This window comes from Falco rusticolus, chromosome 2 (assembly GCF_015220075.1).
Source record: "Falco rusticolus isolate bFalRus1 chromosome 2, bFalRus1.pri, whole genome shotgun sequence".
NCBI classification, from domain to species: domain Eukaryota; kingdom Metazoa; phylum Chordata; class Aves; order Falconiformes; family Falconidae; genus Falco; species Falco rusticolus.
In genome coordinates this window covers 1,640,631-1,654,642 of record NC_051188.1, presented here as the reverse complement: position 1 = coordinate 1,654,642, position 14,012 = coordinate 1,640,631, and the positions used below count along the sequence as shown (strand labels likewise).

General features: G+C 50.2%; 1 protein-coding gene and 1 long non-coding RNA gene across 3 annotated transcripts in view; one reads left to right on the top strand and one right to left on the bottom strand.

Moving 5' to 3' along the window:
* The window catches only part of LOC119143872, a 38,215-nt gene extending 34,578 nt beyond the window's left edge, over positions 1–3,637 (bottom strand). Inside the window, exons 1-2 of the long non-coding RNA XR_005102856.1 lie at positions 3,551–3,637; positions 485–617 (exon numbers count right to left, since the gene is read on the bottom strand). This is a non-coding gene — a long non-coding RNA (uncharacterized LOC119143872). The remainder of the gene's footprint in view (positions 1–484; positions 618–3,550) is intronic.
* A 1,835-nt stretch (positions 3,638–5,472) lies between these two features.
* On the top strand, positions 5,473–12,320 carry SERPINH1 (serpin family H member 1). Of its 2 annotated transcripts, none has more exons than XM_037377640.1 (5): positions 5,473–5,617; positions 8,517–9,130; positions 9,327–9,425; positions 9,829–10,061; positions 10,244–12,320. In XM_037377640.1, exons 2-5 carry the CDS (start codon positions 8,548–8,550, stop codon positions 10,544–10,546), a joined length of 1,218 nt encoding a protein of 405 aa, XP_037233537.1. In that variant the 5' UTR covers positions 5,473–5,617; positions 8,517–8,547; the 3' UTR covers positions 10,547–12,320. The 2 variants fall into 2 exon arrangements, with proteins under 2 accessions (XP_037233537.1, XP_037233536.1); XM_037377639.1 differs by having other exon boundaries at positions 8,514–9,130.
* The last annotated feature ends 1,692 nt before the right edge of the window (positions 12,321–14,012 follow it).

Below are 14,012 nucleotides of genomic sequence, written 5' to 3'. Positions count from 1 at the left end.
CAGACCAGACAGGCCAGGCACAGATCCACAGGACACTCAGGCCTTTCAGCTTCACTGCCATCCTTTGTGTGCCCGTCCTACTTCAGATAACACGGGGGTTGTTTCCCAGCTCCAACCAAACTGGGATCCGGTCACGGCTGCAAGCCAGGTGGGAGAAAAGGGCTGCGATTCTGCTCAAGTCCGAGACATCGCCTGCCTGGAAAACCATCACTCTGTGACGCCTTGAGCTGCCATGAATGATGTTCAGAGTGGTAAAGGAGGACGTTGCAAGGGAAAACTTAAGCGTTAGCATCAACCCTGAACTTGCCCTTGAGCTGAGCAGAGAGGCAGAATCCCCCCCAAAGCCTTTGCATCTGGGTACCAGAGAACCAGGTGGTTCTAGCTCTAGGTGATTCCTAGCTCTGGATGGGGAAGCCCTCACCCAACACATGCTTGACATGCCCAGAGGTGAGGCCATGGTGTTTGAGTGCTACTGGGAACTCACCTGAGACTGAAGTCATGCTGGCTGCGTCGTCCCCTGCTCCCAGGGCTCCTCACACAGCTCTGAGAGATGACCTCAGGTTGGATCCCTCCATCAACCACGGCTGCTTCCAGGCTCCATCCAGACCTTGTTTGCTCTGGTTTGGGGAGAGATTTGGCTGATGAAACTGAGACACATGCAAGTTCCTCAGCAATCCCAGATGAATCAGTGATAACATTGCTCCTGGGGCTACCCTGGGAAACTCTGAGAAATGGTCTGGGGCGAGCTGAACTGATTTAAGAAGGTTTGACCTGACCTAAGGCAGGTTCTCTTAAGGCTGATTCACCTTCTCTGTCCATTCCTACTCATTAGGTGAGAAAAAGATGCCCAGCAGATGCAGGCAGGAGAAGCAAGAAGTGGTGCAGAGGCAGGGGAGCATTCACATCAGCGCTGCCTTTGTCTCACCCTTGCAGGCAGGTGAAATAATGCTGTCACCAAGATGGGAGACACAACAGGGACATGCAGGTTCAGGAATTTGACTGTATCAGGGAGTCTCCCAGACTTGTTGCATCCTCTGCAGGAAGACTAGATGCATTCAAGGTTCAGGCTGCAAAGAGGATCAGTATTACCTTTGCTGCCCCCTCTGTGATCTTTGCAGGTCCCATGGTTTTTAATCCTCCAAGAGCTAATCCTGCCATGTGCTCCGCTCCCTCCAAGAGATGTTCAGCACCTCAGGATGGCCTCTCATGCTGGCTCTGAGCATCCCTGCCTTACTCATCTCTAGCACAGAGAAACCCAAGGTAATTGAGTTACTTGGAAGAAGAAGTGAGGCTTATAAACTCTGAGGCTCAGAAGGACATACAAAATGTCCTGCTAGGCCAGGGTGGTTCTTCTAGCTCTGCTCCACCAACAGCCATGCAAGAGCCAAGCACCTTTAGGGCAAGCAACTGGTTCCAGCTTGCCTGTGGTCCACTGCACTTGTGCGACCCCAGCACCCAGACCTGTTGGATTAGGGATGTTCAGCGTACATCCCCATTAATATCTACTTCTTGAACTAATTAGTCTACTTTCTCTAATCCTTTTAGATTAGATCCCATCTGCCTCCTGTGGCTGCAACTGCATGAAAAAGAACGGCCTAAGATCTCTTTTAAAATCATCGCCTGCTAGCTTCTACCTAGCTCCATGCTCTTAACTGTAGGATCTGGTGAACAGCCTTAATTTCCTGCCCCATTAAAGTTGAGAGTTACAAGAAAGGACTAAGTATCTGTTCTACAAATTGCCTTCACTGCTATCCTTGCTACAGACCATGCTTGATCCTGGAAAGCAGAAACCCAGCACCAGCACTGCTTCATGGCAGCTTAGAAGATGACAGACTCTGTCACTGACACAGGAAAACAAGGGTCAGTCTGCTGGGTCACTGCAGCCTACGGGAAAGGATGAACGTGCAAAGCTGCTGGAGTTTATATTTTAAAAGTTCTGTCCAAAGAGCCTGTTAGACTGCAGTGTTTGCTTTTGTTGGCTTTTGTAGAAATAAAGTGCTCCTTTAATATATAATCAAGTGAATTAGTAACACTGCTTTAAATAAGACAAGCCAAACAACCACGACAGCATCACTTCAGATGTTTTATGTCTGGGCATGGGTTGTTTACCGCACAGCTGGGTGTAGGAGTCCCAGTACCAGCCAGATTTCACTGTCCTACACCCCAGCAGCTCCCCCACGCCCGGCACAGGCCCTGGGACAACAGGCTGCAAATCTCATCTACTTTGTCAGAGTGCAGAGGATCAGACCCATATCACAAACTGTTTGTGTTTTTGTTATATTAAAGTATGTTATAGCTTAGTAAGGTCTGCAAGTCCCCTAAATCCAAAGGCTCCCCAGGGAGCATAACCGCACTTCAATTAACTTGCAACGAAAGAAATTCAAGTTTTGCCCTACGAGCAAGTGTTTTTTTAAAGCTGTTGCAGCTGGAGGGGAGGAGCTGTGCTGGAGAAGTAGATGTGTCTTTGGCAGCTGGGCCCTTCTCATTAAAGGAGCAGAGAAGACGGAAGAAGGCCAACTCCCAGTATCGCTCCCCCTCCCGGTCCTCTCCCCCATCCACTGCTGTAGGATCTCCTACGTGGCACTGTGGAGGCAGGTGAAATGCTAGCCAGAATGCCTGCAAAGTCCAACTGCACTTGGAAATCACTCAAAGGCAAAAGAAATCTCCCCCTGCAATGCAGATCAGCCGATTCCTAATACTTTTGCCCTGGACAAGTGTTCATGGTCAAGATTAAGCTGATTGCTGACATTTTGGTAGAATTACTCGTTTTCTACACATCCTAACATCCTGCAGATTTATTGTGGCTGTCTTACAGCGATGCGCTCAGGATTGTGTTGTCTGGGGAGATGAATTAGTAGCATGGAGCAGTTTGCAAGAGCAGGAATAGGTTGGATCCAAAGTCAGGCAAAAATTTGAAATATCTTTATGCAGGGCTGCCTGTCCTCAAACACAAATAACTATATTAATTGAACTCCTGATACTCGTTATTGAGGCAAAGCCATTTAAAAGGACTGAAGCACAGAGCCCTGTACTTGTGTCAAAGGAGTTTGGTTCTGGGAGGCATTGAAAGAGATCAAGATTAAAAGTTTTAGAGTTTATATTAAATTTCACTAAGAAGAAAAAAAATTCTTATATGGGAAGTGATTACACAAAAGGGTTTGAAGGTGGAGCAATTCAGAGCTTGGCAGAGAAAACCAGCTGACACTGAAATTTAAAGGAGGTTTTCTCATTTCTCAGCTGGTACATACCAGTAACATTTCACCTGTGTCTTGACTGCTTGCTATCCCCAATTCATCTTTTATTATAGCAATGTAGTAATAAAGCAAGATTGTGCTATAAAAACCCCGGGGCCACATTCTAGTCATTTATGCAGACACAAAGCCAGGAAAACTGCTCCAAATATATACACTAGTGAACACAAAAAATACGACGCTTAAGGTACTTCAAACCTCTTTCCCACCAATTCCCTCCCAGAAGGCAGTGGATCTCTGAACATCACTGCTGTGAAGCCATTTGGACCGTTATCATTAAAGACTGCAGCGTAAGGTACCTGCTTGAATGCAAAATGCCCAGGGAAGATGGCGCTGGGAAATGTGTTTTGTTCAGGTATTTCCCTTCTCCACACACACACCACTGAAAAAAGCAAAAAAACCCAAACCCAAAGTAAACAACTCACAGAAAGATAGGAGCCCTTCAGGCCCCCGAAAGGTCTTCAGCTCGGCACCCAAAAGGTACCCACTGAGTGAGACCCCTTGGCACTTTTCCCCTGTAATAGCTTTAGTGCAAATGACATCGCATGGATCAATTCAGCCATAATAAAGGCTATGGGAATGGATGAATGGCATAATCTTTCTCACCGCCAGAAGCAAACACCCAGTGACCAGAACAAACTTCCGTTATCTGTACTTCTGTTATTCAGTCTTGTTGCTGCAAACTGTGCTGTGAGCGAAATCATCGTAGAAACACTGTGTTATTGCAGGTGGTGGAAAATTTTGTACAGGGAGGGCTGAAAGACCTCCCCTCATTTGAGGTGTGGAGTATCTATTCACATAGCATCATCTGAATGGTTTAGACAGAAGAAAAATGTTGCTTTCTGATGCCATCTTCTACTATCAGTGGACTGGTGTCATGCAGTGGAACAGACAGTGGAAAGATGAGGTGATCCTGATGCAAGGTGCTTGCAAGACAACCAGGTCAGGTCTGAGAGTAGATATTCAAAGAAGACAAAAATCAGGTGCTGTTTTCTACTATAGCAACAAGAGACAGCAACCCGCAGAGACCCCCTGTCTTCTGAGGGACGCCGAGAAACTTGCAGAGCCAAAACCAGGGCAGGGAAATGAAATTACACGGTGATTAGGAGCAAGGGAAGACAGAGACATCAGTTAAAAAACAGAATGATGCAGCATCGTTCTGGTAACATGGTAAATGTCAATGAGAATGGTGCTTAATTACTGGGTGGTACCTAGCGTATCATTATTTCCCAGATTGCTGTTAAAAAAAATCCCATGCTATCTTAAATTGTGACAGGGTTGAAACCAAGTGGTGTTCAATACTCGTGACTCAGCGCAGAAACTTCCCTATGGCACATAACTTTGCTGTAAGCCCTCTGGGCCAAGGCAGTCTGGCACCAGGCAGCACGGGCATTTAACTCCTTCACCGTTCCTGTGGGGGCTGTGGATATCTGCTACCATAATGCTTTTCTAAATTGCGTGAGTTTGCCAGACATGAGGATTTTGCCACTGTGTTACACTACAACAAAGAACAGACCCCAACTGCCCTGCTCATCTCCCACCTACAGCACAGGGGGGAATTTGGAAGTATGGAAGAATTGATGGGTAAGAGGTTCACCACTCCATCAGCCCAGCTGCTGGGGAAAGGGAGAGATGGGTGTTAGGCACAGGTGGGGAGATGGGTGAAAAACCAGTCTCTGGGATACAGCAATACAAAGCGCTCCTCCAGCCACCTGTAACTCAGCCCATTGGGTCCCTGCAAGGCGAATTGCACGTCCCCTTGGGTACCCCGAGCCGGCGGGGATGGGGGTGGGGGTGGGTGGGGGATGGGGCAGGGGGGCATTTCGGATGGCAAGATGTGGCTTTGAACCAGGTACAGATGTTAAACATGCGCTGCCTGCGACTGCTGTGGTGTGGCTGAAGCACTTTGCAACACCCTTGACTTCATGGAGGATGGCACCCCCCCGGAAAAAATAAATAAACACCCACCTGAATGCCAACCAACACCACCAGCCTCCGGGGGCGGGGGGAGGCAGGGAGTGAGATGGGCCGCTGCCCCGTAACATGCAAAGCACGGGTTTGACTAGGGAGAGGGTCCTGTCCGCTGCTGCAAGGCCGGCGGCGAGGCAGCTCCGGCCGAAGGAGGGACCCCCGCGGCCCCCCGGCCCCCCCTTGCAGCGCAGCAGCGGGGCCGGGCGCTCCCTGCCATCTGGCGGCAGGCGGGAGAGTGGATCGGATCCTCCCCCTTCCTCTCCTCCCAGGCGGTTTTGAGAGGTTTTTCCCAACTTTCCAGAAGTTTCTCGCCTGCCCCTTATACCCCCTCCACGGGACCGGGAGGTGCACAGGGGAGCCCCAGCAAAGCAGCGCCCCGGCTCGCAGCGCCGCAGGTAAGGGGACGCGGGGGGCGGGGCAGGGCAGCTGGGCTCGCAGGACCCCCAGACCACCAGCAGGCTGGGATGCGGCCAAGCTAAGCTGCAGCAGGCCGAGTGTTACTTTGGGGCTTGCATGCTCCCTGGCTGGCCCCCACAGGGCAGGGAGGTCGGGGTGGGGGTATTGCACGGGGGGGGGGAAGGGGTTGCAGGGGGAGGAGGGTTTGCATCGGGGTGGGTTGATGTGGGGGCTATGGGTACGGTACAGACCGTCCCACAAGCTGGGTCTGTTTTTTTGAGAAAAGATGTGAGATGATCCCTCTCCCCGCCACCTCCCCAGGTTTTGACTAGAGATTGTCGCGGTGAAACTGCATCCTGGTTTTTACACCCAGGAGAAACTTACAGGGGGTAAAGAAAGACGAGAGGAGGGTAAAAGCAGCACCAACTTGGTCCAAGTCATCCCGGAGCAGCCCTGGCCGAGAAAATCCTCCAGCCCCTGCTCCTGCCCAGCCTGGGAGCCTTCGGGATCCTGGGCACCAGCCCAGCGCAGGGGGCAGAGCTCTTCTCCCTGCAACGAGACTGACTAACCCTGTCCTGCCTGCCTTAACAAAGTGTCGCGGCCCGCTGCTGACATGGAGACGGCCTTTTGCTTGCATTGCCTCTGTCCTGTGGCTTTGCTACTTGGTCACAGGAGAAATAAGCCCTCGAAGGGGTGCGTGCCTCCGGCTGGCTGTCGTGGATGATGGCACCTCGAAACCCTGCCAAAGAGCGGGTCCCCACAGCCCCGAGGAGGTCTGTGGAATGCCACGTTGGCGTGGGGCGGCCCCTTGCAGGGCTGGGCCGTACAAATGCAAGAGAGGATGTTACTGGCTGCGCCATTCTTCTAGATTCCCTCTTGATTTTCACCTTGCATTATGAATTCACCAATAATCTCGGCCATAATCCAAGGATGGGCAAAATTTCTCTGTCCTGCTGCTGCAGGCTGCGTCACTCATCACAGCCCAGCGCACCCGGCCAAACTTCTCACCAGTCTCTGAAGTAATGAACCTTTTTTAAGCTGAGGATGTAAGTGGCGTGGGCTGCCCGTTGCTCACAAGAGAACTACTCCATGTATCTGTTTTCTTTCAGAATGAAAAAGGCAAACGTTGACCTCACTATGAAACAGTTTCAAGGTATCTTTAGAAATAAAAGGGAAGAAAAAAAAAAACCCAAAAACCCTCAGATTTTAAATGCTTGCTGCACCCAATCCTGTCTGCACCTTAAAAAGTGTGACAAGGGCAGTTTTGAGCCTGTTGCACAAGTCTTTGCTCCTAAGTAGCTGGGATGGCTCTTCCAATGGAGTCCTACTCCTAAAAGGATTTTAGGATAAAAATTGCCTCCTTCTCTGAGGCTAAGTAAGTCCCACTCTGGCAAAGGAACCCTGGTGCAACTGCGCATTCCCTTTGCTTCGGGCTGTGTGCATGTTTCCTTCCATATGTAATCCCAGCGGGCCCTTCGCTTCCTGCTCTGTTTGCTTTAACCCTGAAGCTGCCCCGTTGCAGCCTTTTCCTGTCTCCCAATGCAAGCAGCAGCTTCTGAGGCTGGCCAGGAGCAGGGCAGAAGGAGAGGACCAAGGTCCAAAACGTCACTTTAACCTTGGACATGATGCAGCCTGTCAAGGAAAAGCTCACCCAAAAGCTCACTGTGGGTGTGAAGGTGGAATTTAAGCCCTGAGGATCTGCCATCAGGAAGGTTTGCTGCAAGCAGTGTGAAGTCAGGAGGGAGGGAAGGTCTGTGGACAGGTTATAGCCCTGGAGGCAGGTGGGATGAGCTCCAAAGAGCTTTGAGACATAGCATTTAAGACTGATCAGTCTGCAGATTTATCAAGAGCTAGTAGCTCTGAGCCCTCACTGGGCCATGGGTGCACCTACCTAATGCATGAACCTATTGGGAGGGGGCTCTGCTAGGGGGGAAGGGGTCCACCACCTTCCTCTGCCCCAGTACCCCCCTGGCAGGGCTGTACAGGCAAACCAAAGTCAAACAGAGCTGAACTGAGAGGGTTGGTTGGATCTTCTCGAGGGGCTTCTCCGGCTTAAGCTTTGTGGAATGGAAGCTCCTGTGCTCCATCTAGTGTCTAGAGAGCTGAGCATCTGGGTACCGGGCTGAGGTCCCCCGGCAGGATGAGCCCTGCCATACACTGACTGCAGTAGCCCCTGGATCGACAGGCAGCACCGTGCTATGTGGTCCCTGGGCAGCAGAAACATTCCACTTTTAGCTTTCCCTGACAGGGCGGAGGCTTGACTTTCTGCTCTGAGGAGAGAATCACAAAAGGGTTTGGGCTGGAAGGGACCTTCAAGACCAGCCAGTCCCGCCCCCCGCCAGGGGCAGGGCCCCCTCCCCCCAGCCCAGGCTGCTCCCAGCCCCATCCAGCCTGGCCTTGAGCCCTGCCAGGGATGGGGCACCCACAGCTGCTCTGGGCAACCTGTTCCCATGTCTCATCACCCTCAAAGTGCAGAATTTCTTCCTTATACCTAATCTGAATCTGCCCTCTTTCAGTTTAAAGACATTCCCCCATGTCCTACTGAAATTGTATGAGAAATGTGTGTTGCTTCCAGTCCCTGGCCCCTCCTTAAATCATTTACTGTACATAAGCACGTAGTAACATAGTAAAATTGCTTAAAAAAAGCAGCTTTCATTCAAAACGCACAGGCTCTGCATGCCAGAGTGCAGCCTGGCCTCTTGAAGATTAATTGTTGCTCAGGGAAAGAGCCCAGCACAGACTTGGCATTGTTGCACCCCAAGTGAAACCTTAATGCAGATGCTGTGGCTCTCACTGGAGCACAGGAGTGGGTTTCCCTGGAAGAGCCCCTGGGATCTCTGAACACTCCAGGAAAGGCTTGAATCATGCTGATGGTGAGCTCTTCTTGCCCCCCAGCAGGTCCTCAGAGGCGTCCGGTGCTGCCAAAGCCATGTGGATTATTCTGGTGTTTGCTCTCTGCGGCCTCGCTGCAGCCGTGCCCTCGGAGGACAGGAAGCTGAGTGACAAGGCAACAACGCTGGCTGACCGAAGCACAACACTGGCCTTCAACCTCTACCATGCCATGGCAAAAGACAAGAATATGGAGAACATCCTGCTGTCCCCTGTGGTCGTGGCCTCTTCTCTTGGCCTTGTGTCCCTTGGGGGCAAGGCCACAACTGCCTCCCAAGCCAAGGCAGTGCTCAGCGCAGACAAGTTGAATGATGACTATGTGCACAGCGGGTTGTCTGAGCTCCTTAACGAGGTCAGCAACAGCACAGCCCGCAATGTCACCTGGAAGATTGGCAACCGCTTGTACGGCCCCGCCTCCATCAACTTTGCTGATGACTTTGTGAAGAACAGCAAGAAACACTACAACTACGAGCATTCCAAGATCAACTTTCGAGACAAGAGGAGCGCCCTGAAATCCATTAACGAGTGGGCAGCACAGACCACAGATGGGAAACTCCCAGAGGTCACAAAAGATGTTGAGAAAACTGATGGAGCTCTCATTGTCAATGCCATGTTCTTCAAGCGTAAGTTCCACCTTCAGTTCTTGATATAAGTGACCCAAAACTTGGCCTGAGCCAATACAGAACAGCCCAAATTGGAAGCTGAACTAATCCTAGGCCCACTGGAGGCATGCTCTTTTTCAGAGCATGCAGCTGGGAGCTGCGCATGAAACTACTACCCATTCCCTTTTCTTACAAGCTGAATTTCTCTCTCCTGTAGCTCACTGGGATGAGAAGTTCCATCATAAGATGGTGGACAACCGTGGCTTCATGGTGACCCGTTCCTACACTGTGGGAGTCCCCATGATGCATCGCACCGGTAAGTTGCAAACCTGCCCCATGTCAAGACCAACTGAAGGTACGCTCACTGCTGCTCCATTATCCGGTTTTCCACTAGCTGCTTCCAAGATTGTTTTGCCTCACTTATTAGCGAGAAAGAACAAAGCACGCTGCGCTTGTTCTGCTGACTCGGTCCCTCTGAACAGAGAGAATCCACGTTTACTATTGGGTACTTGGCTGTTAGGAATAAATCCTAGCTCATCACGCAAATAGGAGCTGCAGTTTTGAGTTCTTGCCAGCTCCAATAGCGCTGGACCAGTTCCCAAAACAGCATTCAGACTCACTTCGCTTGCTGGTTGGGGAAAGTCCAGGGTGAATTCACAAGGTTGTGGGTAGCTTTGCCTCTATTCCACACCTCACCATTTCCTGCTTCTGATTTCAAGGTCTCTACAATTACTATGATGATGAGACAGAGAAGCTCCAGGTGGTAGAGATGCCACTTGCTCACAAGCTCTCCAGCATGATTTTTATCATGCCAAACCATGTGGAGCCTCTGGAGCGGGTTGAGAAACTGCTGACCAGGGAGCAGCTGAAGGCCTGGGCTGGCAAGATGAAGAAGAGATCAGTGGCCATCTCACTGCCTAAAGTCATCCTGGAAGTCAGCCATGACCTTCAGGTAAAGAAAGTCCTTAAAGAAAACAGTGGGGCATTACAGTTCTTTGGAGTGGGAGGGAAGAGAGCGGGAAGACAGGTTATCTGTGCCCATCATCCTTTTTCCAGCGGCTAGTCTAACCATGGCTGGAAAGGATTGCGCAGTGTCATCTCTGGGAGGGTTGCTGACCTCTTTTCTCCTCCTAGAAACACTTGGCCGATCTGGGCCTGACAGAAGCCATTGACAAAACCAAGGCTGACTTGTCAAAAATCTCTGGCAAGAAAGACCTTTACCTATCCAATGTCTTCCACGCTGCTGCTCTTGAATGGGACACTGAAGGAAACCCCTATGATGCTGACATCTATGGCCGAGAGGAGATGAGGAACCCCAAGCTCTTCTATGCTGACCACCCCTTCATCTTCATGATCAAGGACAGTAAAACCAACTCAATTCTCTTCATTGGCAGGCTCGTGAGGCCCAAAGGAGACAAGATGCGTGATGAGTTGTAGTTAGGTTGTTAGGGTGGTGGGTTTTTTTCCCGGAGCTTTGGTTTGTGTGTTTTTAGCGGGGGATTTCAAAAAAGGGGAAACACTATTTTGTATCCTTCTCGAACTATGGGTGCTATTCAGACCAGGGTGCATTGTGATGAGAAACCAGCATACACTTTACCTCACCCCAAAATACTTATTGCACAAACCCACCTCCAGAGAGGATCAGTGGAGCCTGGCACAAGAGGGTCACCAGGAGGGGAAGGCAACGGGCATGCACTGTCTGAGCTGCTGGCATACTCGGCCAAGACATTCAGGCTAACGCCTAGCTCCTCCCTGCACTCGAGTTTAGCCTCCTGTAAGCGTCTCGCTGCTACCATCAGCCCTGCAAAGGCACAGGCTCTCCACCCTTCCATCTCAAATGCTTCTGCACATTTAGCTCTGCCACTTGATTTTCTCCCCCTTTGATGCTACACAGCACCACACCAGAGCTGCTCTGGTCGCTTTGCAGTGTTCCTTGCTTCTCTCTTGTCTTCAGTGGTGTGTAACAGCTGTGCACCACCCCTCTGGGGGCAACATCTGGAATTAAACATCCTGTAGCAGGCACAGAGGAACTCTCTTGGTGCTTCTGCATCAGCACACAGGGCTGGGAAAGAGACAGTGCTGTGAAGGTTCTCCCAGTTACAACCAGGGCTGTGACCTGTTGTAGCAGGCTAAGGGACTGCTGCTGGCTTCTCACAGGGAGGTGGATCATGTTCATTTCCTCTTTTTTGTTTAAATACAAAGCTTTAGAGCTGCCCTTACCTGACTTCCTAATGACCCTTTTCTGAAGATCCTCTCCACCATGATACTTTAACTCCCTGTTGGCTGACCTGGACAAGGGCATGCTGAAAAACAAATGTATTTATAGTTATACTCTTATATGTTGATGAGCAAGTTTCACAGCCTGATCCAGCCTAGACTTGGAGGCTACTCCTTCTCCTTCTTTCAAAGATACCATTGGGTTAACACCATTTAAAGAAGTAACATGATCCTGTGAACACTGAAGCACATCAGGTAAGCCTTGCTATGCACTGCAAGACATCGCAAAGCAAGTAATGACAAAACTATTGAAATGAGAGAAATCTGTGTGTCACAATGTAAGTGCCAGTTATTTAAAAACCAGCAAGGAGAGTGACTGCATTGCTTTGCTTTGTTTTATTTCCCTGCCAATGTGCTTACTGTCAGGTTGCTACACAGAAGCCCAATACTGCATTTTCTCAGACAACACGCAGGACTATGTCCACTTACCAAGTTAGAACTCCAAAGTTTATTAGGCTTTCCTACAGGCAAAAATACAGCAGCTTGCACTCCCAAGTTGACCCAACCATGCCTTCTCCAGGTTTGTAAGGTACACAATTGCAGACGAGCTCATCCGCCCCCAATTCCTATCCAAGCCAGCTGGAATGGGAGATTATTCTCCTTAAGCCTCTTCCCAGATCATATTCCTAGGTGCTTTCCCCTGCTGTCTTGGGAGCAGGTGGCAATCCACAAGGAGTACCCAAATGCACAGGAAGCCTAAAGCCCAGTGTGTATGCTAGACACTACCCAGTGAATCGGTGCACTGAAACTCGCACAGGCTAGCACGTTAACGGAGGATGGGGGTGGGTAAAAGGGGTGGGCAAGGCAAGAACACACTGTGTGATATTGTGAATAATTTGCATCATATGGATGCAGGTGTCTGATGGCTTTTATTACCTGTTCTTGTACCAACAATGACAGTGTATAATTTTGCAATAAAACTTTTTTCAATGAACCTCTGGGAGCCACAGTCACTTGGAGGGTTTGGGTGGAGACAAAACATTTCAACAAAAGCCAAGGGGTTCCTTGCCACCCTTAAATCCAATGCACCTTTCTCAATCTGGCAATTATGGACAAGAATTACACTTTAACACACAACAACAGATGAATTCCTGTGACATGGGAATTCCTGTGACATGGGAAAGGAACACTATTAGCAGGTCAGCTTTTCATTTCACTTTTGAGTCTTCCTCCTGAAACTGCAAGTATCCAGCATCTTTAATACTTAACAGGTAAAGGACCCACTGCCCTGCCGTTTAACACAGCACGCAAATGACTGTTAAATACGGTAGCATAGGAATGAGAAGTGAGCTGTTGGCCACAGGGACCAGCCTCCTGACCTGAGAACCCCAAAGCTTCTCTAGCTGGGATCTAATAAAAGGAAACAGCAGGAAAAAGAACTGCAAAGAACCTGCACCATCACTGTGGCTATACAGCTAAAGATGCCTTCCGTAGCTGAAAATCCAGCAGCATCAGACCCTGCTGGCCCATGTCCTTCCACTGCTGGAAAGGGATTAACTTGCCGTCCATTCAAGCATGCACCTTCTGCTCACACAGCCACAAGCAACTAAAAGCCAGTCATCTCCCCTTTCCATACCAAAACAGCCACATCTGGGATGGGCAGGCACACACACCCACACGAAGCTCCTCACGGACTAAAAAAGCACCCAGTGCTTGCTGGATCAGTGTTTCACTGCACAAAATTACAGAAGCCATCTCCAGCACTAACACCCAGTAGCCCAGGAACACCACCAACCCCAAACGTCAATACAGCAACTTAAAAGCTTTCCAGAGCTCCTGAGTTTATCCCGCTCCAGGCTCATCTTGCAGCTTTAAACGCTCATGGTTTTCATCCCAGAGAAGAGAGCACCCTCATGGCACAGAGAACTGAATGCTCCCTCTAAGTCTACTTTAGCAGCTTCTTCAAACAGCTCATAGTGGTAGTATACTCCAACCAATGCACGCCAGACAGGTATTCAGTTCACACATGCAAACTTTGACCATTATGGGGTAATCAGAATAGTCTGGGTTGAAGGGACCTTTGAAGTTCTAGTCCAACCCACCTGCCACAGCCAGGGACATTTTCAACTGCATACGGTTGCTCACAGCCCTGCCCAATCTGGCCTTGAACGTTCCCAGGGATGGGGCACCCACAGCTGCTCTGGGCAACTTGTACCAGTGCCTCACCACTCAGTGTGAATAGTTCCTTCCTTACACCTAGTCTGAATCTTCCCTCCTTTAGTTTAAAGCCATTCCCCCTTGCCCTGTTGCAACAGGCCCTACTAAAAAGTCTGTTCAACTCTTATAAGCCCCCTTTAAGTACTGAACAGCTGCAATAAGGTCTCCCCGGAGCCTTCTCCTCCCCAGGCTGCACAGCCCCAGCTCTCCCAGCCTGTCTCCATAGCAGAGGGGCTCCAGCCCTCTGACCAGCTCCGTGGCCTCCTCTGGGCCCGCTCCGACAGGGCCATGTATGCTGTGCTGGGGACCCCAGAGCTGGATGCCCCAGTGCTGGATGCAGTACTGCAGGTGGGGTCTCACCAGAGTGGTAATCCTTGATGTTGTCCTCAACTTCTCACAACATGATGGATCTAGCAAGAGAGGTACAGCAATACGAGTCTTAAACACACTACTCACGCACCTCGATCTT

Coding starts and splice junctions, on each gene's coding strand:
- SERPINH1 (XM_037377640.1), top strand. CDS start 8,548: ATGTGGATTATTCTGGTGTTTGCTCTCTGCGGCCTCGCTGCAGCCGTG. Junction 9,131..9,326: donor CAATGCCATGTTCTTCAAGC/GTAAGTTCCACC, acceptor TCTCTCCTGTAG/CTCACTGGGATGAGAAGTTC. Junction 10,062..10,243: donor AAGTCAGCCATGACCTTCAG/GTAAAGAAAGTC, acceptor TTCTCCTCCTAG/AAACACTTGGCCGATCTGGG.